The sequence below is a fragment of the Nilaparvata lugens genome, chromosome 10, assembly GCF_014356525.2.
Source record: "Nilaparvata lugens isolate BPH chromosome 10, ASM1435652v1, whole genome shotgun sequence".
Classification (NCBI taxonomy): Eukaryota; Metazoa; Arthropoda; class Insecta; order Hemiptera; family Delphacidae; genus Nilaparvata; species Nilaparvata lugens.
Genome location: NC_052513.1, coordinates 16,566,679 through 16,586,479, shown reverse-complemented (window position 1 = coordinate 16,586,479; position 19,801 = coordinate 16,566,679). Strand labels below are relative to the sequence as shown.

Here is a 19,801-nt window from a genome sequence, read left to right as displayed (position 1 = left end):
ATTTGGCATCGCATTAGCGATTGTAGTGTTATTACTTTTTTATTGTGTGTTTTGGGTGTGGATGTGCAGAAAATGTAAAGATGAGAGTAGAAGGGGTATTGAAAATCTTACAGCCATCCCTATGACCGGAGTTATGCCTGATCCGGTTAACAGGCCTACTCACATACATCGGAGAATCTTTTGTTGAAAAAAAACCTATAAAACACCGAAATTCTATTGAGAAAATCACTATTAAACCGATCTGTTCTTGGAGAAACAACGAGTAAAATCTGTTGTAGATGAAATTTCATAAAGTGTTTGAGAAGAGATAACATAGTTTGTTCGGTACTTCAAGATTTTTTGCATATGAATGATTTACAGTGAACAGAGTATTACAAGAGACAAGAAATATAGGTTTAGATAGGAAATATAGGTTTTGATATCTTATATTATCAGTCATTCTTACTTTTCTGTACTTGGTTGGTGGCATTATGATTGGTTTATCATGTTATAATATTGATGTAAAAAAAATATTATATATACAAAAAATTATCTATATTAATGTGTAAATGACTCAACTCATTTGTATGGCAATAATTTTCGAAACAAATAAAATGATTTATATTATTATCTTATATCAAAAATATACATATATTATCCATATAATTATGCTTATTCTTTATCTATGGTATTACTGATAAGAAGAATTATTTATTTTATCAACTTTAGAGTGAAAAAACACTCACATTCTTTGGTGTGGCGACCACTGTTTCATTTAAAAGTTAACAAACTACAATAGTAATAATATAAGTGGAAACAAGTTCATACTTAGTTCTTCTTCTTTTATCTGCTATACTATAAGTTTCATATTTGCAAGGTTTTCTATTTTTTTTGTATTTTGTTTTTTTTTCTAAAACTCAATAGTATATTAGTTAAGTTATTTGATTTTCATTTTAATGTATTGTTTTTTCAAATTGTATGCTCAATGTGTGTTATGAGGGCAATAATGGAATTCAGTTCCTGGTGCCCTCAAATATGTAAATTTTCAAATAAATAAATAAATAAGTTGGATAACTAACAACGGATTATTTATTCACTTGAATTATTATTTAGTGTAATTTAAATGGTTTACATGCTTTTCAGTTGTAATATTATTGATAGTTGATAATTTATTAGATTCAATAATAAAATGTTATCAGAAAAAGCTCCTAGTTTGTAATTTTGGACATCTACTTTCAACAGACAATGGATTAGAAATTGGAGGAAATAACTAACCATGGTATCAATGAAGAATACAAATTTAACTTTGTTGTAGTTTATACACTGTGTTACATTTATGAATATTTGAAAAAATCTTACTTCTCTTGGCGTATTGTAGTATGCATTTAACTCCTTAGGAGGGAGGAGCTATACACATCAAATTCGAATTTATCAATTATAACTCCAAACAGTATGTATTGTCATCTTGAATGTATTTCAAAATTAATCTTATCAGACTAACCTATTATATAATTTTTTATTTCATTTTATTGCATCTTATGTTTTATTCAGGCATGAATAAATAATTTTCAGTCAATTCTCAAAATTAAGAGATCTTATTACATTTTGCTTTGGGTGTGAAAAATATTTACTCATATCAATAGCACAATATTTATGCTTGCTGAGTTATTATTCTTATTTATAAAACAATATTATTCAACTGCAGAAAAAGGAATTTTGTTACAGTAGCCTAAGGTACTGAAAATCTATACGGTACATCAATACACCTATTTTGAATCAATGATATTGACATTGAATGAAATAAATTGTAACCGATATAATAATTCAATTTGAATAGTCTAACAGACTATCTCTTTCCTGTAATTTCATAAACAGATTCTTCATAATATTATTACTAGAAACTAAACAATTTTAACAAGGAATTGAAAAAACAATCCATAAAATTATATGCTACACAATATAATCATAAAATAATTAAAAGCAAAGTTCATATTTTTAAGTTTCCAAATACTGTGCATAATAATGTAAAAAATACAAACACATTTCAACTTAAGTTGGAAATAATGATTGATACTAACATAAGATTGATTATGGCTAATTGCAAATTTAAACGAAAAAATCATGTTTTTACTTTTTTATTCTTAGTTTATATTTTGAAATAAATTACACGATTTAATGAAATTAATATTCAAAAAGTCATTTATTATTGAACTGCCTCTATTAATTCAACTGCTTCCTCATCCTTACGTGGGCATACAAGGAAACCCCACCAAGTCCATAAAAGTAAATTTTTCAGGATATCAATTTCTAATTTCTAACATTAATAATAATTCCTTATAGTGAGTTTTCACAAAATAATTCCATAATTTGATGCAAGAATTCGATTTCATGAAGAATTTGATTCGATGAATGAATTTGATTCCATAAAGAGATGCAAGAAATTAAATATTCTTCATTTGTTTGATAATTAATTATTCAACATTCATAGTTTACAGAAATAATTAAAAACTAATAAAAAATCAAAGTTTGGAAAAATTGGACTTAGTGCATTTCCCTTGCACGCCCATCTTATACTGTACGACATTTACCAAAAAGCCATGGTTTTATCTTTTTATGTTGTAGTTCAAAGGTGATGTGTTGTAGATAAATCCATAAATGGAATAAAACCATACTACCTTATCATACTAAAAGTATAATACTATAAGTTTATGCTATACTATTACTGAAAGTGGTATTATACTTGGTTTTATACTGAATAAAACTCAACTCCTGATCTTATTTTTCAATTATAAAAGAATAGGCTACCTATATAAATAAGTTACCTATGTATATTACAAAATATCGAAAAATCTATACATCTCGAAAACTATAAGTTTGATATAAGAAAATTTTACTGGACATTTTTTGTTGCAAATTTCATGTGGAATCTATGGTCTTCAATTTACACTGTCTTCAGAAATGTTGTGTCTCCATGGTGAGGTGAAAAAGTTATACAATTTTTTTTTTTTGGAAATTTGAAATGAAATTTATTGATTCCTTTCACAAAAAACATAACAAATTACAATTCAAAAAAGTAGGAACTAAGTTGACCACTCTAACCAGTATTCGTGGTCAACATACAGAAAAAAAAATTAATCATCATTACAAAAAATTACATAATGATTAAAACTTGATTTAGAATTATACAAAAATAAAATCCATTGATTTTTGAGTCCAGCATTTATTAAAAATCTCTTGCACTCCGTGACGTCTGCAAACCATTGTGAACAAAAATATACAATCACAACAATTTATCTTGAATATTAAAAAATATATAGTCTGTCATTATTATTTTATATGAATGTATTAAAAAATGTATATAATGTTTAATCTGTGTATTATTAGAACCTGTTTTTTTATAAACATATTCATACTTATGTCAGTGTTGCATCAAGAAAAACTAATTCTTGGAAAGACATTAGCCAAGCTCTTAAAAGTTTTTAAAAAAACTTAATATTTTCAGATGATTTGATTTCGTAAGGTAATTGATTGAAATATTTTGGAGCTACATATTGGAATGATTGCTTGAAAATTGATTTATTGACTTTTGGTAAACGAAACATTCTTTGTGTGATTCTTCTTGTATTGTAATATAAATTCTCTGTACCAGTATTGCCAGCTCTGACATAGAATAGCTTTAAGACTTTATATACAAAGAGATGTTGTAGAGGTAATGCTCTTATGAAGGAAAATAATGGAAAAGAACTTTCTCTTCTAGTACTGTTGTATATTGTAAAATCTATGTTAATTTAAAACCAGACTCGAGTTTTAACTTTCAAGTTTCATGGCGTTGAAACTCGAGTCTGGTTTTAAATAAACTTATTTCTGTGGATTTTACAATATTAAATTTGTATAATCACTTTCTCATCTCATCTATGGTCCTTTGACTGTTAAACTTTTGTGGGACACTCAGTGTATTTTAATATTAAATTACTCAAATCTCAATCACTTATTTACTGTCTAATAGATATTATTATTATTATTAGCATATGGCTTTGAATGTTGGGGAGACCATTCCACCTAGTTCCACCTCGCCGTATATAGTCCAAAGTTCCCTAATAGGAAACCGGACACTAAAATTATAGTCAGCACAATACTTTAAATTTACACTTTTCACTTTGGAACAGATATGTAATGGAGTGAGTGAGAGAACTTTGTGCTCACTTTCTGATAAGGGTAGATGTCTATCCAGAAACCAGCTCAGACTATGATAAAAACTGCGATAGTAGAAAACTTGATTTATGTCTTGTTGAGGAGATACTGCAACTAACAGTTTCCAGTAAACATTGGAGATGTAATCCAGAGTTTAACTTGCTTCTGACAGAGCTAGTGCAGGATTTTAGTGAAAATGTAACCTCAAAAAATGTGAATCATCAAATGTGTGAAGTCATTAATCGTTTTTAATCTACTAACAAGGGTTCATCTATTGAAACAATCTCAAATAGTTGATTATGAATAATTAGAATTGAATAAACTTGGTTGATATAAACTGGAAATTAAGATTTAAAATCAATAATGAAACAATCTCAAATAGTTGATTATGAATAATTAGAATTGAATAAACTTGGTTGATATAAACTGGAAATTAAGATTTAAAATCAATAATGAATCGTAGTGTAATATATCCAGCCGAGGTTAATTTCAACAATTGTCTACATTTCAGTTCGCAAAATTTATTCGTCTACTTGTTCTCGACATCTTTGATTTTTCTCTCTCTAACAGTGATTGTTTATCTCTTTCTGCCCGCACTGCGTACTCTGGGTGGTAAAATTGTGATCGGCGAACTGGTTTCAATTATTTTATCGTTCTTATTTCTGGTTTTGATACTTATCTACAAGGATGAATTCTCCTTTGATGTTTGTCTACTTATGGGTGAGTCTATTAAAATGTTTAGAACTTTTTTAGTAAAAAAATTGAGCTGCCTATCGGTAGGCCTATAATTGACCGAGCGAAGTGAGGTCTAAAGGTGCGTACAGATATACGCACCGCGAACATGAGCAATTCACTTTTAATCAGCTGATTATATCTGTATTTTTACAGATACAGATATAAAAAGCTTGGCATCAATTCACTTTTAATCAGCTGATTATATCTGTATTTTTACAGATACAGATATATAAAGCTTGGCATCAGCTGATTAAAAGTGAATTGCTCATGTTCGCGGCGCGAAAATCTATACGCACCTTAAGATTCAAGTCAACTGTTTGGCATTTCTCTTAATGTTTAAATGTTTATATGTTGCGCATTTATGGCGAAACGAGGTAATAGATTTTCATGAAATTTGACAGGTATGTTCCTTTTTTAATTGCGCGTCGACGTATATACAAGGTTTTTGAAAATTTTGGATTTCAAGAATAATATAAAAGGAAAAATGAGCCTCCTTCATACGCCAATATTAGAGTAAAAATCAGACTATAGAATTATTCATTATAAATCAGCTGACAAGTGATTACACAGATGTGTGGAGAAGCCAGTCTATTACTGTATTTCCATAAGGTCAATAGTTTCAATCAGGTACTTGTGGATGAGAATACTGCGTGAGGTCTACTGTTCACAGAACTAAAAGTACAATGGAGTTCTCAAGATCTATAGTGAGGTCCACGTTATAACGGCAGTGGAGAAATATAGGAGATAAACGTTGCCGATTCTCTATTGTCAATGCCTTCTATATTATATAGACGGTAGCTGATACATGTTTATTGATGTAATATTAATTGTTCATTCTCGTTTAAAATAACCAATTATAATTTATTAAGCAAGAACTTATATTTCATAATAAATTTTCATAATTAAGATGAAATATTTTGTTAATTAATTCTTTAATCTACATTGTTAAAAGACGATCTGGCAATAGAGCAAAGCGAGAAAGAGATAGCGCTAACCCCTCTGTTGAATGATAGACAAAGATAGCATAATATCATTGCTAATCAAACACTGCCATTATAACGTGGACCTCACTATAGTAGTAGAATTTCAATGTTTTATGGTGATTTTCACAATTTAGAAGTGGTATATTTTAGTTATTTATTATCGAACATTTTTAATATCAAGTACCTACCTATTTTATTTGAGTTGAATTACAAATTTTCAAATGAGAATTTATCCCATAAACTCTTGAAAAGATTTATTCAATTCTATAATTCACTTTCAGAATAATTAAATTAATTGATAGAGACTGCATTATCCTCACATTTTAACTAATTGATCTGAAAATATACATATTATTTTGATGGCACCAGGAACTGAATCCCATTTATTTCTCTCGTAACGTACACTGATATGAGCTGGACTATTTGAAAAATAATACATGAAAAATGAAAAGAAAGTACGTTATGTATGTAGCCTAACTAATACTATTGAGTTTAACCTTCCGGTAGTCGCACCCTACTCAATCACAAGAGCAGTCGCGTGTTGTATTTTGTACAACATCCAATTATCCAAGTAATATGTACTCTGCTTACTGTCAAAACATATTAATTACTTGTGTAACACTTTTTCCATCTTCTTGGATTATTTTACACCTATGAACATTTTGATGATTACCATTTCATAGCCCTTAGGTACATCAAACAAAGCCATCAATTCTGTGTTATTGGTTCGTTTACAGTCCCCATTTATACAGTCTTTCCCTAGACTTATGCACTGTCGTGACTAAATGGCACCTATAAACTTAATCATTGCTCGGTTGATACTGCAAGTCAGTGGAGTGATGGGGGGAAAGTTTTGGAATGCATAGGTGACTGATTCACTGACACCACCCCATTCAATAGTTTTGTGCAGCAAAAAAACTGACACTGATGTAATTTTTACAACAGCTCGACTGCCGGAAGGTTGTGGAAAACTAAATACAAAATAATAGAAAACCTTGCATACATATATTTACATAACATATATTACTTAAACGATATTACAATGATAACATAAATATTGAAAACTAATTTTTATTCATAAAATGGAATTATAGTACCCTTTGAAATTAATAAAATGATAGAATAATAATACAATTATAACTGTTTGATTAATAAGTTATAATTTAAATTTGTAAATTTACTATTTAAGTTATAATTTGTATTCTGAAGCTGGGTTTACACCAAAGCTATTAACGAAATGTTAATAACTTAATCCTTATAGATTCTATTAGATTGAAAGGAACTTGACAAACACATATGTTCATCATGTGTATGATAAGTTATGTTCCATCTAATAGAATCTATAAGGATTAAGTTATTAACATTTCGTTAATAGCTTTGGTGTAAACCCAGCTTTATTCTATTATAATATTATCAATTTCAAAGGGAAGTATAATTATTCTAGTTTATAAATACAAGAAAATAGCCCTGATTTCATACATTTTATGAAAACCTATTATTTAGGATCTAAAGAAAAATCGGTCATTGAATGTACTTTGGAATAACCTTGCTCAATAAGATAACTCAATCCTATAATATGTCATTTCTTCAGGAAATTCCTTATAAACTAATAAAATAAGGATGAAAATCGTGGAAACGCACGTGAATGTAACCACTAACCGGAAATTCTTCAAGAGATATTCCTTAGAATATTGAAAGGATGTGAGGTTTATTCTTATAATCCTTGTATCATCTGAGATTGAGAAAGGAAATCCTTATATGTGAAAACCAGGAATAAAACGTATTCTGAAAGTCTTTATTTCTATATAATTTGAAAAAGAGATATATGATAAGCTCAAGTGAAACTATTGGATATACTGCAATATAATACCATTCAATTAAATTTTAAATCATTGACAGTGTACTCCCATATATTGCTGTAAATAAATAAATTACAATTCATAAATGACCGCCATGTAATTAATAAAAAATTTCCCAATAATCAATCATTTTATACTCAATCATGAGTTAGAAGATTTCCAGAGAATAATAATAATAATAACTCTATTCTCGCAAAGAAAGCACAAACAATAATTACAGAAAATGCCAAAAAGAAAATGAAATAATATGAAAAATGAAAGTGGCTGTCCATTCAATAATAAAAAAAACAATATTATTAATAATAAGAAAGAAAAACTGTATATAGGCATAACAGAACATGCCATTGAACCAATAAACTATTAAATAGGTATAGGCTACTTCAAATTTCTGCTATATGTACTGGAGTTTAGAATAATATTAAATAATTATAATAAACTTCAACTAGCTTGATATAGATTCGCTAGAATAGACAAATATCAACTCTCAATTAAAAAGGGGTTGATCTCAATTTGAGAACTATAAACTTAGTCTATGAAGTGAAATATTTAAATGACGAATAATGCAATCGATTAGATGATATTAGATTTTTGTTGATTTCTTTATGTTGAATTTCAAATCGATTTTTATTTTCTAGGGTACATGACTCACTATGCACTGTTATGTCACTTTTTCTGGCTCAACGTTATGTCTTTCGATATTTGGCTCACGTTCAGGTAAGTTATAAATGAATAAATAATTCTTATTAAATAAAAATACTAAGAAATTGTCACTTGTTGAAAAACTGAAATAAAAAAAATTACTCTTAATTTATCAGTAAAATATAGGAACAGTTGTACTAGGGTATTCGGTAGAAAGTAATAGGTACAGGACTGTAAAAAGCTCAAGAAGTTTCTGAAACTGTAGAACAAAGATAATAAAAGTACAGTAGAACTATGTGATTATATTATTATCCTTTAAATTATTATCTATATAAATATAAAAGGGAAATGGCACTCACTCACTGACTGACTGACTCACTCACTCACTCACTCGCAGAACTAAAAATCTACCGGACCAAAAACGTTCAAATTTGGTAGGTATGTTCAGTTGGCCCTTTAGAGGCGCACTAAGAAATCTTTTGGCAATATTTTAACTCTAAGGGTTGTTTTTAAGGGTTTAAAGTTCGTCTTTTGGCATGTATATTCTTCTTCTCCCAATCTCTTAATTATAATTGAAATTTCCATATCATATGTTACTATAGAACTATAATCTAGATAGAGTACCTCTTCGAAACAGTTGTTAACTGGCAACTAAATTAATAATTTTGTCAGGTTGGCATTAAGTTGAGTTGACTTTGTTAGGTTGGCACCAAGTTGAAGATTTAAATGCATTTATCACGGAAAAATTGATTGGGCACTGCTACTTCAATCCTGGGAATATTATATTACTAGCCGTCAGGCTCGCTTCACTCGCCATATCCGTTTAGCCAGACGTTTAGTCTGGACCCCCGACTGGATTGTTCTAACATATGATAAAAATGCTCAAAATAAAAAATCCAGGCGAGCGAAGCGAGCCTGCTGATCTCATTCTCGGACGATCCAGTCGGGGGTCCAGGGGGCGGAGCCCCCTGGCTAGACGGATATGGCGAGCGAAGCGAGCCTGACGGCTAGTCCTTATATAAATCTGAAATCTCTGGTTGGAATTGATTCAAGATATACCATATGACATGAATTTTCCTATTGTGGTTAATGATTCTATCTCTAGCCACGGAATAAACAATAGTATCTAACGTAACAAGGACGGGAAGGGGCCTTTTGCAGGCGAGAATGATGTTTCTAGTCGAGGCATTAGCCGGGACTAGAATTTCATTCGAGCACTGCAAAAGACATTCACGTCCAAGTAACGTACACTATTTTTTGTCATGATAATCTAAAGAAGAAGAACTGAGAAATAGAAAACATCACCTGCTTGTGCTGACGTTACTACATGCATTCTATAAACATAACTTAGTTTACAAATTCTGAATCAGGAATTTTGTGGAAGTTGACAAAACTTCCACCTGGAGCGCTGAAGGTGGTTTTTTGTAGCAGATCTGCTGTTTCTATTTCGGAACTAGGAAACATACTCGACTGTAAATAAAACATACGGTTTCATTACAGTAGAGTATGCTGTAATGAGAATCTGTTCTAGCATATTGGCAAGGTAGAAGGTAGATAGATACACGGGTACGTACATGATAATATACAGTGATATTGATTAGGCAATTGAGAACGTATCCTTTCTCGCCTTACAGCGGATTACAGTGAGTTCCATGTTATAATTATCAGCTGTGCTAATAGTGAAGTTGTGTTTCTTTTCTGGCTCAAAATTTTACAAAATTACTCAAAAATTTCCAATTTATAAAGATTTGAGTGAAATATTTCTGTTTTTAATCAGTTTTCAAATGTCAAAATTCAAAATTTTTAGTTTAGTCATTATTTTTTGAAGTGGAAATTGGACTTTTTGAAGTGAAAGTGAAATCTTAACCTTATTCTTTTTTGAAACTTTTATTTGTAAAAATTTGGGAGAAGACAGTTTTGGGCTATGCCTGTTGTCTTCTCCCAATCATATTTAATAATGATCTGTAATCGCCAATGAAATGAATAATAAAATTAAATAATGGCAGCGGAGAAAGATAGGAGAACAGCGTTGTTGATTCTCTGCCTTGGCACTACCTTCTATAGAGGATAGCTGATACCTGTATTTCGTGATATTAACTGTTCATTCTTGTTTAAAAAATTAAATTATATCTCATGCTTCAAGAAAATATATTTTCAATGATTGATTAACAAATTTTTATAATTGAGATAAACTATTTTGTTGATCAATTACATTTCTACATTAATAAAAAACGATCCGGCAACGTTGCAGAGGTAGAAAACGGTGGTGCTATTTGCTTCGTCGAATGATAGACAAGGATAGCAACACCAATGTTGATCAAATACTGTCATTATAACGTGGACCTCACTAAAGTCAGTCTTATTGTCCAAAGAAAAAGAAGAAGAAGAAAGAAATAAAGAAAGAAGAAGAAGAAGAAGAAGAAGAAGAAGAAGAAGAAGAAGAAGAAGAAGAAGAAGAAGAAGAAGAAGAAGAAGAAGAAGAAGAAGAAGAAGAAGAAGAAGAAGAAGAAGAAGAAGAAGAAGAAGAAGAGAGAAGAAGAAGAAGAAGAAGAAGAAGAAGAAGAGAAGAAGAAGAAGAAGAAGAAGAAGAAGAAGAAGAAGAAGAAGAAGAAGAAGAAGGAGAAGAAGAAGAAGAGGAAGAAGAGGAAGAGGAAGAAGAAGAAGAAGGAGAAGAAGAAGAAGAAGAAGAGGAAGAAGAGGAAGAAGAGGAAGAGGAAGAAGAAGAAGAAGAAGAAGAGAAGAAGAAGAAGAGGAAGAAGAAGAAGAAGAAGAAGAAGAAGGAGAAGAAGAACAACAACAAGAGCCCTGCACCTACTACAGGCAAAGAATAGGCTTCAACAGCCTGTTGATTTTATGAAAATGAAGAAGAGAAATTATTTATTCCTCATTTAATATTGGTATTCGTAAATCAATGTTTGTTTTTTTTTTAATTTCTAGGACCAACGCGGAAATTAATTGGATGAGAAGCGAGCGACGAATTCTAGCGAAAAAAGAGTCAAAACGGTTGAAATATTACATTCTCTATGCGTGCGGAGTTCCGTTGCTTATTGTGCTAATCACTTATTTGGCACAAAAATTATTACCCAGAGAAAATGCCATCAACCCGAGAGTCGGGCACATCAAATGTTTCATTGAACGTAAGTATATAAATTAATCTCAATCTATACCTATGATAAAGGAAAGAATTGGCTTATTCACGTACGGGATAGGTAGTTCACGAATGACGCATCATCACGTCTGAACTACTGGACTGATTAACTTGAAATTTTGTGTAAAGATACCTAATTTACCGAGGATGGTTATAGGCCTATTCTTAGTTCTTCAAGATTTCAGTAGTTCAAGTTTTCAGCTTGTCAAGTTTTTAATTGAACTTGCACAGCATGGCTTACCTCTGCTAGTTAGATTGTAAATTAGAAGACTTTCGCCAAAATAGAAGACGTGATCACAGTCTCTACTAACGTTAAACTGCTCTACTAATAATACTAATATCGGGGCACCGAGCTTCGCTCGTTATTTATTTATTGACTTTTGATAAACCCAACACAATTCTTTAAAATGATTGGGGAAGTACTAACAGGCACAGCCCAAAACTGTTTCTTTCCCGAATTTTGATTTATTCTCTATAAATAGTCCAGAAAGTAGGTTATGTTCCATACACTTGAATTCAGGTTCAATTTTCTGTTCAAACATTTGATAACTAAAGAATTATAATTTAGATTATAAACAAACCAAATTGAATAACAAAATAACACTCAACTAATCACTTGAAATTGTCAAATAATGATCAACTTTGAAAATTATAATATACTCTAGTTTAGGAGGATTATCATGTCATGTCAACAAATCAGATTATGTTGATCAAATCGATTAAAAATTGTCTAGCTAGATAAAATTTCTTGCTGATTGATTATTGACCGAGCGAAGTGAGGTCTAAGATTCAAGTCGACGGTTTGGCATTTCTCTTAATGTTTAAATGTTTGAATGTTTAAATATTTATTTGTCTTTATGTTGCGCATTTACGGCGAAACGCGGTAATAGATTTTCATGAAATTTGACAGGTATGTTCCTTTTTAAATTGCGCGTCGACGTATATACAAGGTTTTTGGAAATTTTGCATTTCAAGGATAATATAAAAGGAAAAAGGAGCCTCCTTCATACGCCAATATTACCGTAAAAATCAGACTTTAGAATATTATTCATCATAAATCAGCTGTCTAGTGGACTGTAATACTACCCGTTAAAAAAAATCGATCATCTTGAGAAATAATGTATCTTTCCATCAACGTTGTAGACAGTTGCAGCCAGACCTGATAACAGCGCTCACACTCACATTCCGGGACGACACGTCACGGTATGATAGGACAGAAAGCACTATGTTTATTTAGGATTTTTCCTAGACATTTTAAATTGACAAATTATTTATTAATTTTTGAGAAAACATAACAACAGGTCAATGTAACTCACTGAGCGCTAGGTCTACTGTTCACAGAACTACTAGTGATTACACAGCTGGAAATAATTTTGTCTCTCTCCCACACAGGCACACGCATCTTCTGTTATCGTGAGACGACGAAATTATAATCTGTTTTCCAAGGATGAATTATCCTTTTAATGTCGTTCAGCGAGTTTTCCAAAGAATGAGAGCTAGTACAATCGTATCTTTATATCATAAACCTACTATGTTCCAAATTTCGTGAAAATCGTTAGAGAAGTGTTTTCGAGATCCGTAAAACATGAATAACCAGATACATACAGAAATTGCTCGCTTAATATAATAGGATGTCTGAATGTTAAATAAATTTTAGTACAATAATTTTCATTATTTTCATTCCTTTTGCAGAGTCTACATCGAAAAATATCTTCTACTTTTATCCACTGACAGTGTTGGCTGTTCTCAACATAATACTATACTCATGTACGGCACAGAAAATATTCGCGGAAACTAAGAAGACAAAACAGTTGCATGGACGACGCAAAAATAGCAGAGCTTCAGCGCGGTTTATGCTGGAGAAACGGAGGTAAATGATCTTTTATTACTTATTAATAGTATATTTCGCACCTAGAGCAGATAATGAGATTTTTCCGGCTCGAAATCGGTTTTCAAGTCCGAGGGTGTAGGCCGAGGACTAGAAAAGATTGAGAGCCGCAAAAACATTTTTGCCTGAGGTGTGAACGCTATTTTTCGCCACACACAAAAATAAACAATATATATAATTAATTATATATGAGAATAGTTGTTTACTAAGCACTTCCGAAAGCAGAAGTGGAAGGTGATAGCTCTAGCAAATCTGAGGTAATCTGAATATCAGGAAATTGTCCAAGTATCTTTATTTTTATTATTATGATTTGTCTAAATAACATAAAAGATGATGTTCAATTATGTGGGAGGTTGAGTTTATACTTTTTTATTCTTTCAAATGACAATAAGATGATATTATTATAAATGTTTTAATTATTGAATAATGAACACAAATAATGAAAAGTTTTTTGATCACCTTTCTTAGTTCCATGTTAGCGGCTGGAAAGGGTACTCTTTCCGGCCTAGGCCGGAAAGAAACCTGTTCTGACGTCAGACGAGAGTCGTCTGCAAACAATGTCTTTCAGATCTACGTAGGGACTGGAAAACAGCTGCTTTCTGTGCAGTGTGGCGAAAATAAAATTAAACGAAGGTTGAGAAAATGCAAACCATGAGTCAATGAATTTGGTCATTAGACTTGATGAATTTGAATGAATGAATTCAGTCATTAGACATAATATATTTGAATGAATTAATTCATTTTGCCAGAAACAAAATATAGGATAGCATTACAAAAGATAAAGATTTTGCTACTTCACGGAAATGAAGCAAATTTTATACTATCATAATATAATATTTCGTTATATAGTTAAAATATTATACAGAGTGAGTAATAAATGAATGGGAACCCTTCAATAAGTTGGAGACTGTTGTAGATATAATCATAGAGAAACAATAGCGTAAGTAGATATCCCATGGTTTAAGGCGTTTATGTCGCAACTTATACTGTTATCTCAAGCTGATAGTCCACGTAGTTCTTTCCTGTGGAGCTTTATGACGCTGGTAGTCTCTCATATTGTGCCGTTCATACACTCTTACTCAGTCAAAACAGTAAAAATTGACAATAATCGATTGTAATTGGCTTGAGATAACAGTAAAAGTTGCGACATAAACACCCTATACCATGGGATATCTACTTACGCTATTGTTTCTCTATGATATAATACTGTACTGTTTATGTAATAACTCACTCTGTACATATTGAACGGGATTCCATATTAAATTCTGAACAAATATAATCATTCCATTCCTATGATATATATTTTAAAATAGATTTCTCATAGTATTTCTGTAAAAGATGTTTTCTAATAAACACTTGGGTTGTTACTGTTACAGGGAAAACAGTTTTTATAATAAATAGGTGCCGTATTTGAAATTACATTTTTATCTCTTTCACTTTCCAATTCCAATATCATTCTTCCATGATTGTGTTCCCCTCTCTGTTTTCATAAAACCACATCCTCCTACTTTTCCTTCTCCTTCAAATCATCTTTCACTCTGTAAAGATGATAAGCAAAGACTTATCTATATATTCTTCTTCTTCTTCTTCTTCTTCTTCTTCTTCTTCTTCTTCTTCTTCTTCTTCTTCTTCTTCTTCTTCTTCTTCTTCTTCATCTTCTTATCCTTTCTTCTCCTTCTTCTCATTTTTTCTCCTCCTCCTCCTTCTTCTTTTTCTTTTTGATTTATTGTTTCTGGTAGATATGGATGACCTGAGAGATTCTTCTTCTTCTTCTTCTTCTTCTTCTTCTTCTTCTTCCCTGTCTTCTCCCTCACCTTTTCATTTCTTTTTCTTCTCCTTCTTCTTTTCCTCCTTCTCCCGTCCTCTTCTTCCTCTTACTCGCTGTCCTCTTCTTCTTCTCTTCCTCCTCCTGTCAACTCCTTCTCTCCCCCCTATCTCCTTGTCACTCATGTTTCACCATCCGAAAGCGTTTTTTAAACTCAGATGGTTTTTATATGGTGTCTCTAACGGTGCCTGCAGGATACCAGGCGCCCTCCCGTAGTATTTAGCCTTGCCTGGAAATGCGGGGCTATGTCTGGGTTGACTCCATTTCCCTAGCTGTCCGTGGGAACCACAAGAGCTAACCAAACCCCAAGGAAACTCCAGAAGTTGCCTTGCCTTGAAACCCATCGGTATCTGCCACATCAGGACAGGTTCCTCAATGTGATATGGGTGCTTCAGGAACACAGGAGGTTCCGTTGTACTCTTATGTAGAGGATACCAACATTGAGAATTCTTCCACTGATCACGACATGGATGACATAAGCTCAATCTCATCATCCCAACTGGAGAGGGAGGATGAGTCTCTCAGAAGTCCAGAAACGTGAGAATCTGCAGAAATTCCTGAGGTTGCAATAAAGGAGCCGAGCAATTTATGGGTGGAGAGACCAAACCTCACCACTGCTCAAAGAAGGGCGGCCATTCAGGCAAAACTTATCGGGAGAGGTGAGGCTTTTGACCCTGCAAAGTTTTGGTGGGGCAAAAAGAAAAACCCAAGAGACCAGAGTTGGGTGAAACTCCAGGCACAAATAATGTGGGTCAAGAGGCTGAGTCGAGGGCGGCCAGTCTGAAACTCCAGGCATAAGAGGCTGAGTCAAGTGCGGCCAGTCACCAGGCGCCCTTGAGGCAATTTGGTGACCTCTTCCTCAGCAAAAGGACCTACAAAGAAGACCAGGAGTGGAACTCACGTAGGTCACGAGGACCAGTCAGTCCGAAGAGACTGCCAAGCATATCATACTGGATTGCAAGAGACTAGGGGCGAGGAAAAGGGCTCTTTTTGGCTGCAAGCAACCAGGTGATGAATAAGATGTTAGTATAGGGAAAACTCCTGGTTCATGTCAAGGTCACAGGTATTGGTTTGCCCAAAACTAACGAAATTGGGACACACAATAAGCTTTGGTTGATGTGTGTGGGGTTTTTTGAACCTTTGGCTCCCTTCAAACATAACATAGCATAACATAACTTTGTTTTTTGGTCCACCAGGTTCACGATCTACCTGAAACTGTTCATCGCAATGGGCGTGTCCTGGATAGCCGAGCCTCTTTCGGGCATCTTCGGCCATTTCCAGTGCGGCTGGCTGCTGCTAGACCTGTGCAACGCCTCTCTCGGTCTGCCCGTCTTCGTCCTGTTCATCTGCAAACGTCGCACTCTCTCTCTCATCTCACAGCGGCTCTGTCCAAAGAGGGCGTGGTTTGCAACCAGCACCGGCTTCTCCTATTCGTCGTCTTCGTCGTCCAATCACAACACGAGTATGGTGTCGAGGCTACCGTCAGCCAGTACTGCTGCACTAGTGGCCAAAAAACATGAAAATACACGTCTGTAGTTTTTGGAAAATAGTTTATGTTTTTCAATTGCCAAGTTCCTGCTGTTAACTTGTGAATATTAATTATTTTACACATGTGATTATCATTATTATATTTTTATTCATAATCATCTGCTGTAATTATTATACATTCATAAAACCTACATTATACATTTACAATATACAATATACTTTAATATTGTACATTAGTAGAACCTAAATATTTTCCCCTCAAAGCTGGAGTATATATAAACAAAAACATTAATGTGTGTGGTATCAAATTGAAGAGCTTTCGCATTTGAAAGATAGCAGATATTGTAAAGCTTACTTTAAATAGTAGGCCTATAGTGAGGTCCACGTTATAATGACAGTGGAGAAAGATAGGAGATCAACGTTGCCGATCTCAATTGAGGGTGTTCTTGTCACTGCCTTCTATAGACGGTAGCTGATACAGGTTAATATTGATGTAATATTAATTGTTCATTCTCGTTTCAAATGACCAATTATATTCTATTAAGCAAGAAATTTTATTTTTCAATAATTTCATAATAAATTTTCATAATTGAGATGAAAATCAAATCAAATCAAATCAAATTTATTTGCCATATCGAAAATACAAATCAAAATAGACAATACAAAGTTTTACACATTAATATAAACAATTTCTATAAGTACATAAAAATAAACTTTAATAATGAAACTTATTATATAGGCGCTGCCTGCAAAACCTCTAAGGTTTGTGTGCTGGCAGCGAGTATCAATAACAAAATAAAACACTAACAAATTTATTGAAGTGAAAAAGAAAAAAAGAAATGAGCCTGGACCTAATTATTTAAAAAAAGTTGTTAAAAGTACTTCATATGTGTATAAAATGAGCTATGTTTATTGATTTGATCCAGTCTGATATTTTTTTTATATTAGTTTTTGTTGTCTTACTTGTAATTAGGTTCGATGGTATTAAATTGATCAACCTATTGCTTATATATGTGAATTGTCTCCGGCATATAGTAAGGTCAGTTCTGTTAATTTGGAAATTGGATTGCATTCGAAAATTATAAGTTCTGATTTGTGGTGTGAATAGGTTTCTGTTTTTAATTATATAAAGTATAATATTTTCCACATAAAGTTGTTTAACTGTTAAGACTGGGAATTATGTAAAAATAAGATGTGTGGGGTATCGTCTGGGTCGACCAAGGGCAGCTTTTATTATATGTCTCTGAATCAAGGAAATTTTGTTGAAATGTGTGTCCAATGCTCCACCCCAAACCCTAATCCCATACTGAAATACAGACTGAGCATAAGCGAAATATATTAATCTCAAAATAGATAAGTCTCCCAGACCGTTCAATCTGTAAAACTTGTGGATAATATGTTTCAATTTTTGACAAGTCTTATTTATGTGCGTATTCCATTTTAGTTGAGAATCTAATATCACACCTAAGTACTTGGTCTCTCTCACTCTCTCTAATGATTGACATGCACAGTCTCCACCTCCTTCCTGTAAGCCTTCACTATGGTTATAATGATAGGCGCAGCAGTCTGAGTGAATTTTATTCCGTTACGAAATATGTCTGCAGGTATGGACCTTTCAGATGGTGAGAAAATCATGAAAACACTTTTTCTTATATTTAAAGTTAGAGTGTGGTGATCTAGCCACATCTTAACTTGGGCCAGACCAGATTCTGCCAAACTCCTGACCTCTCGCCAGTTAGATGCTGTAAATATTAGGGCTGTATCATCAGCAAAGGAGATTGCATGACAACCATTCATTTGGATCCTCAAAAGATCATTAATATAGATCAAAAATAAAATCGGCGAGATTACTGTCCCCTGTGGAAGGCCATATTCTGACAGTGTAACTTTACTAGAACCAAGAGTCTGGATTCTTTTACTCAAATAGCTTTTAAATAGCTTCAACACTGGTCCACGGAAACCTATTCTCTCTAATTTGTTCAGAAGGGTATTGTGTGGAATGGTATCATAGGCCTTAGCCAAGTCCAGATACACTGACAATGTTTTTTTATTATTCTGGAAATTATCGGTCACTATTCTAACCAGTTCAGTCATAGCGTCTTCAGTGGATTTACCCTCCTGGAAACCGTACTGATTACCAGCTATAAATTGATATTTTTCTAGATATTTTATAATTCGTACTTTAATTATTTTCTCGAATATTTTAGATAGGTTACTAATAAGACTTATGGGACGGTAGTTCTCAGGAGCTTTTTTGGCACCTGATTTATACAGAGGGATTATTTTTGCAATTTTGAAATGAGATGGAAAATGGCCTAATTCAAAACATTTGTTGAATATTATCGACAAGGGCTTCGCTATGTATTCTGATATATTTTTTAAGCATATATTTCCTAGTCCATCCACCCCAGGAGAAGAATTAGTTTTTAAATCTTTAATAGTAAGCAATACCTCATCAGAGCTCGTTGGGTACATAAAAAATGAATTTGGAGTGTTAGTCGCATCACAATGTGAATTCTGTGAATGTACCAACTGCAATGTATCCCCAGTATCAATCCTCTCCGCATAAGTTCTTCCTACCTCAGAGAAATATTTATTCAGCGTTTCCGGGTCGATGTCAGGTGGTTTATACACACGTTTTCTGTCTAAAATTTCCTCAATACATTCCCATGTCTTCTTACTATTACCTTTGGAAAGCGATATTTTATTTCTATAATAATCGAATTTAGTTTGTTTTATAAGTTTATTTAATGTATTTCTGTATGTTTTGTATTTATTCCGCAGTTGTTGATTGAACGGTTGACTATTTAATTTTTTATGCATTTTGTCTCTTTCCCTAATAGATCTAATAAGTCCTGGAGTGATCCAGTTTTTTAGAGGTCTATTCCTGTTTTTAATTTTTATTTGATCAGTGGAAGATTTTATGTAGCTAACTAGTTTACTGTAAAAATTATCAACTTTATCATCTAAATTCACATTGATTTCATTGAAGCAAGTTTCAGTTTCCCAGCTTTCCCCCTTCAACTTATCAATCAATTTCATGTAGTTAATTTTCTCAGTAAAGAT

At 32.6% G+C, this 19,801-nt stretch overlaps 1 protein-coding gene across 3 annotated transcripts; it reads left to right on the top strand.

Moving 5' to 3' along the window:
- The first annotated feature begins 4,269 nt into the window (after positions 1–4,269).
- On the top strand, positions 4,270–16,894 carry LOC111054381 (G-protein coupled receptor Mth2). Of its 3 annotated transcripts, none has more exons than XM_039436454.1 (6): positions 4,270–4,890; positions 6,170–6,348; positions 8,383–8,461; positions 11,324–11,523; positions 13,227–13,404; positions 16,444–16,894. In XM_039436454.1, exons 2-6 carry the CDS (start codon positions 6,333–6,335, stop codon positions 16,781–16,783), a joined length of 813 nt encoding a protein of 270 aa, XP_039292388.1. In that variant the 5' UTR covers positions 4,270–4,890; positions 6,170–6,332; the 3' UTR covers positions 16,784–16,894. The 3 variants fall into 3 exon arrangements, with proteins under 3 accessions (XP_039292388.1, XP_039292389.1, XP_039292387.1); XM_039436453.1 differs by lacking the exon at positions 6,170–6,348 and having other exon boundaries at positions 4,275–4,459; positions 4,549–4,890; XM_039436455.1 differs by lacking the exon at positions 6,170–6,348 and having other exon boundaries at positions 4,270–4,652.
- Positions 16,895–19,801: the final 2,907 nt, after the last annotated feature.

What these genes read in the sequence shown, in the direction of transcription:
- LOC111054381 (XM_039436453.1), top strand. Translation starts at nt 4,623, where the DNA reads ATGAATCGTAGTGTAATATATCCAGCCGAGGTTAATTTCAACAATTGT. An exon ending in TGATGTTTGTCTACTTATGG is followed by an intron (nt 4,891 to 8,382) that starts GTGAGTCTATTA and finishes TTTATTTTCTAG; the next exon opens with GGTACATGACTCACTATGCA. An exon ending in TTTATGCTGGAGAAACGGAG is followed by an intron (nt 13,405 to 16,443) that starts GTAAATGATCTT and finishes TTGGTCCACCAG; the next exon opens with GTTCACGATCTACCTGAAAC.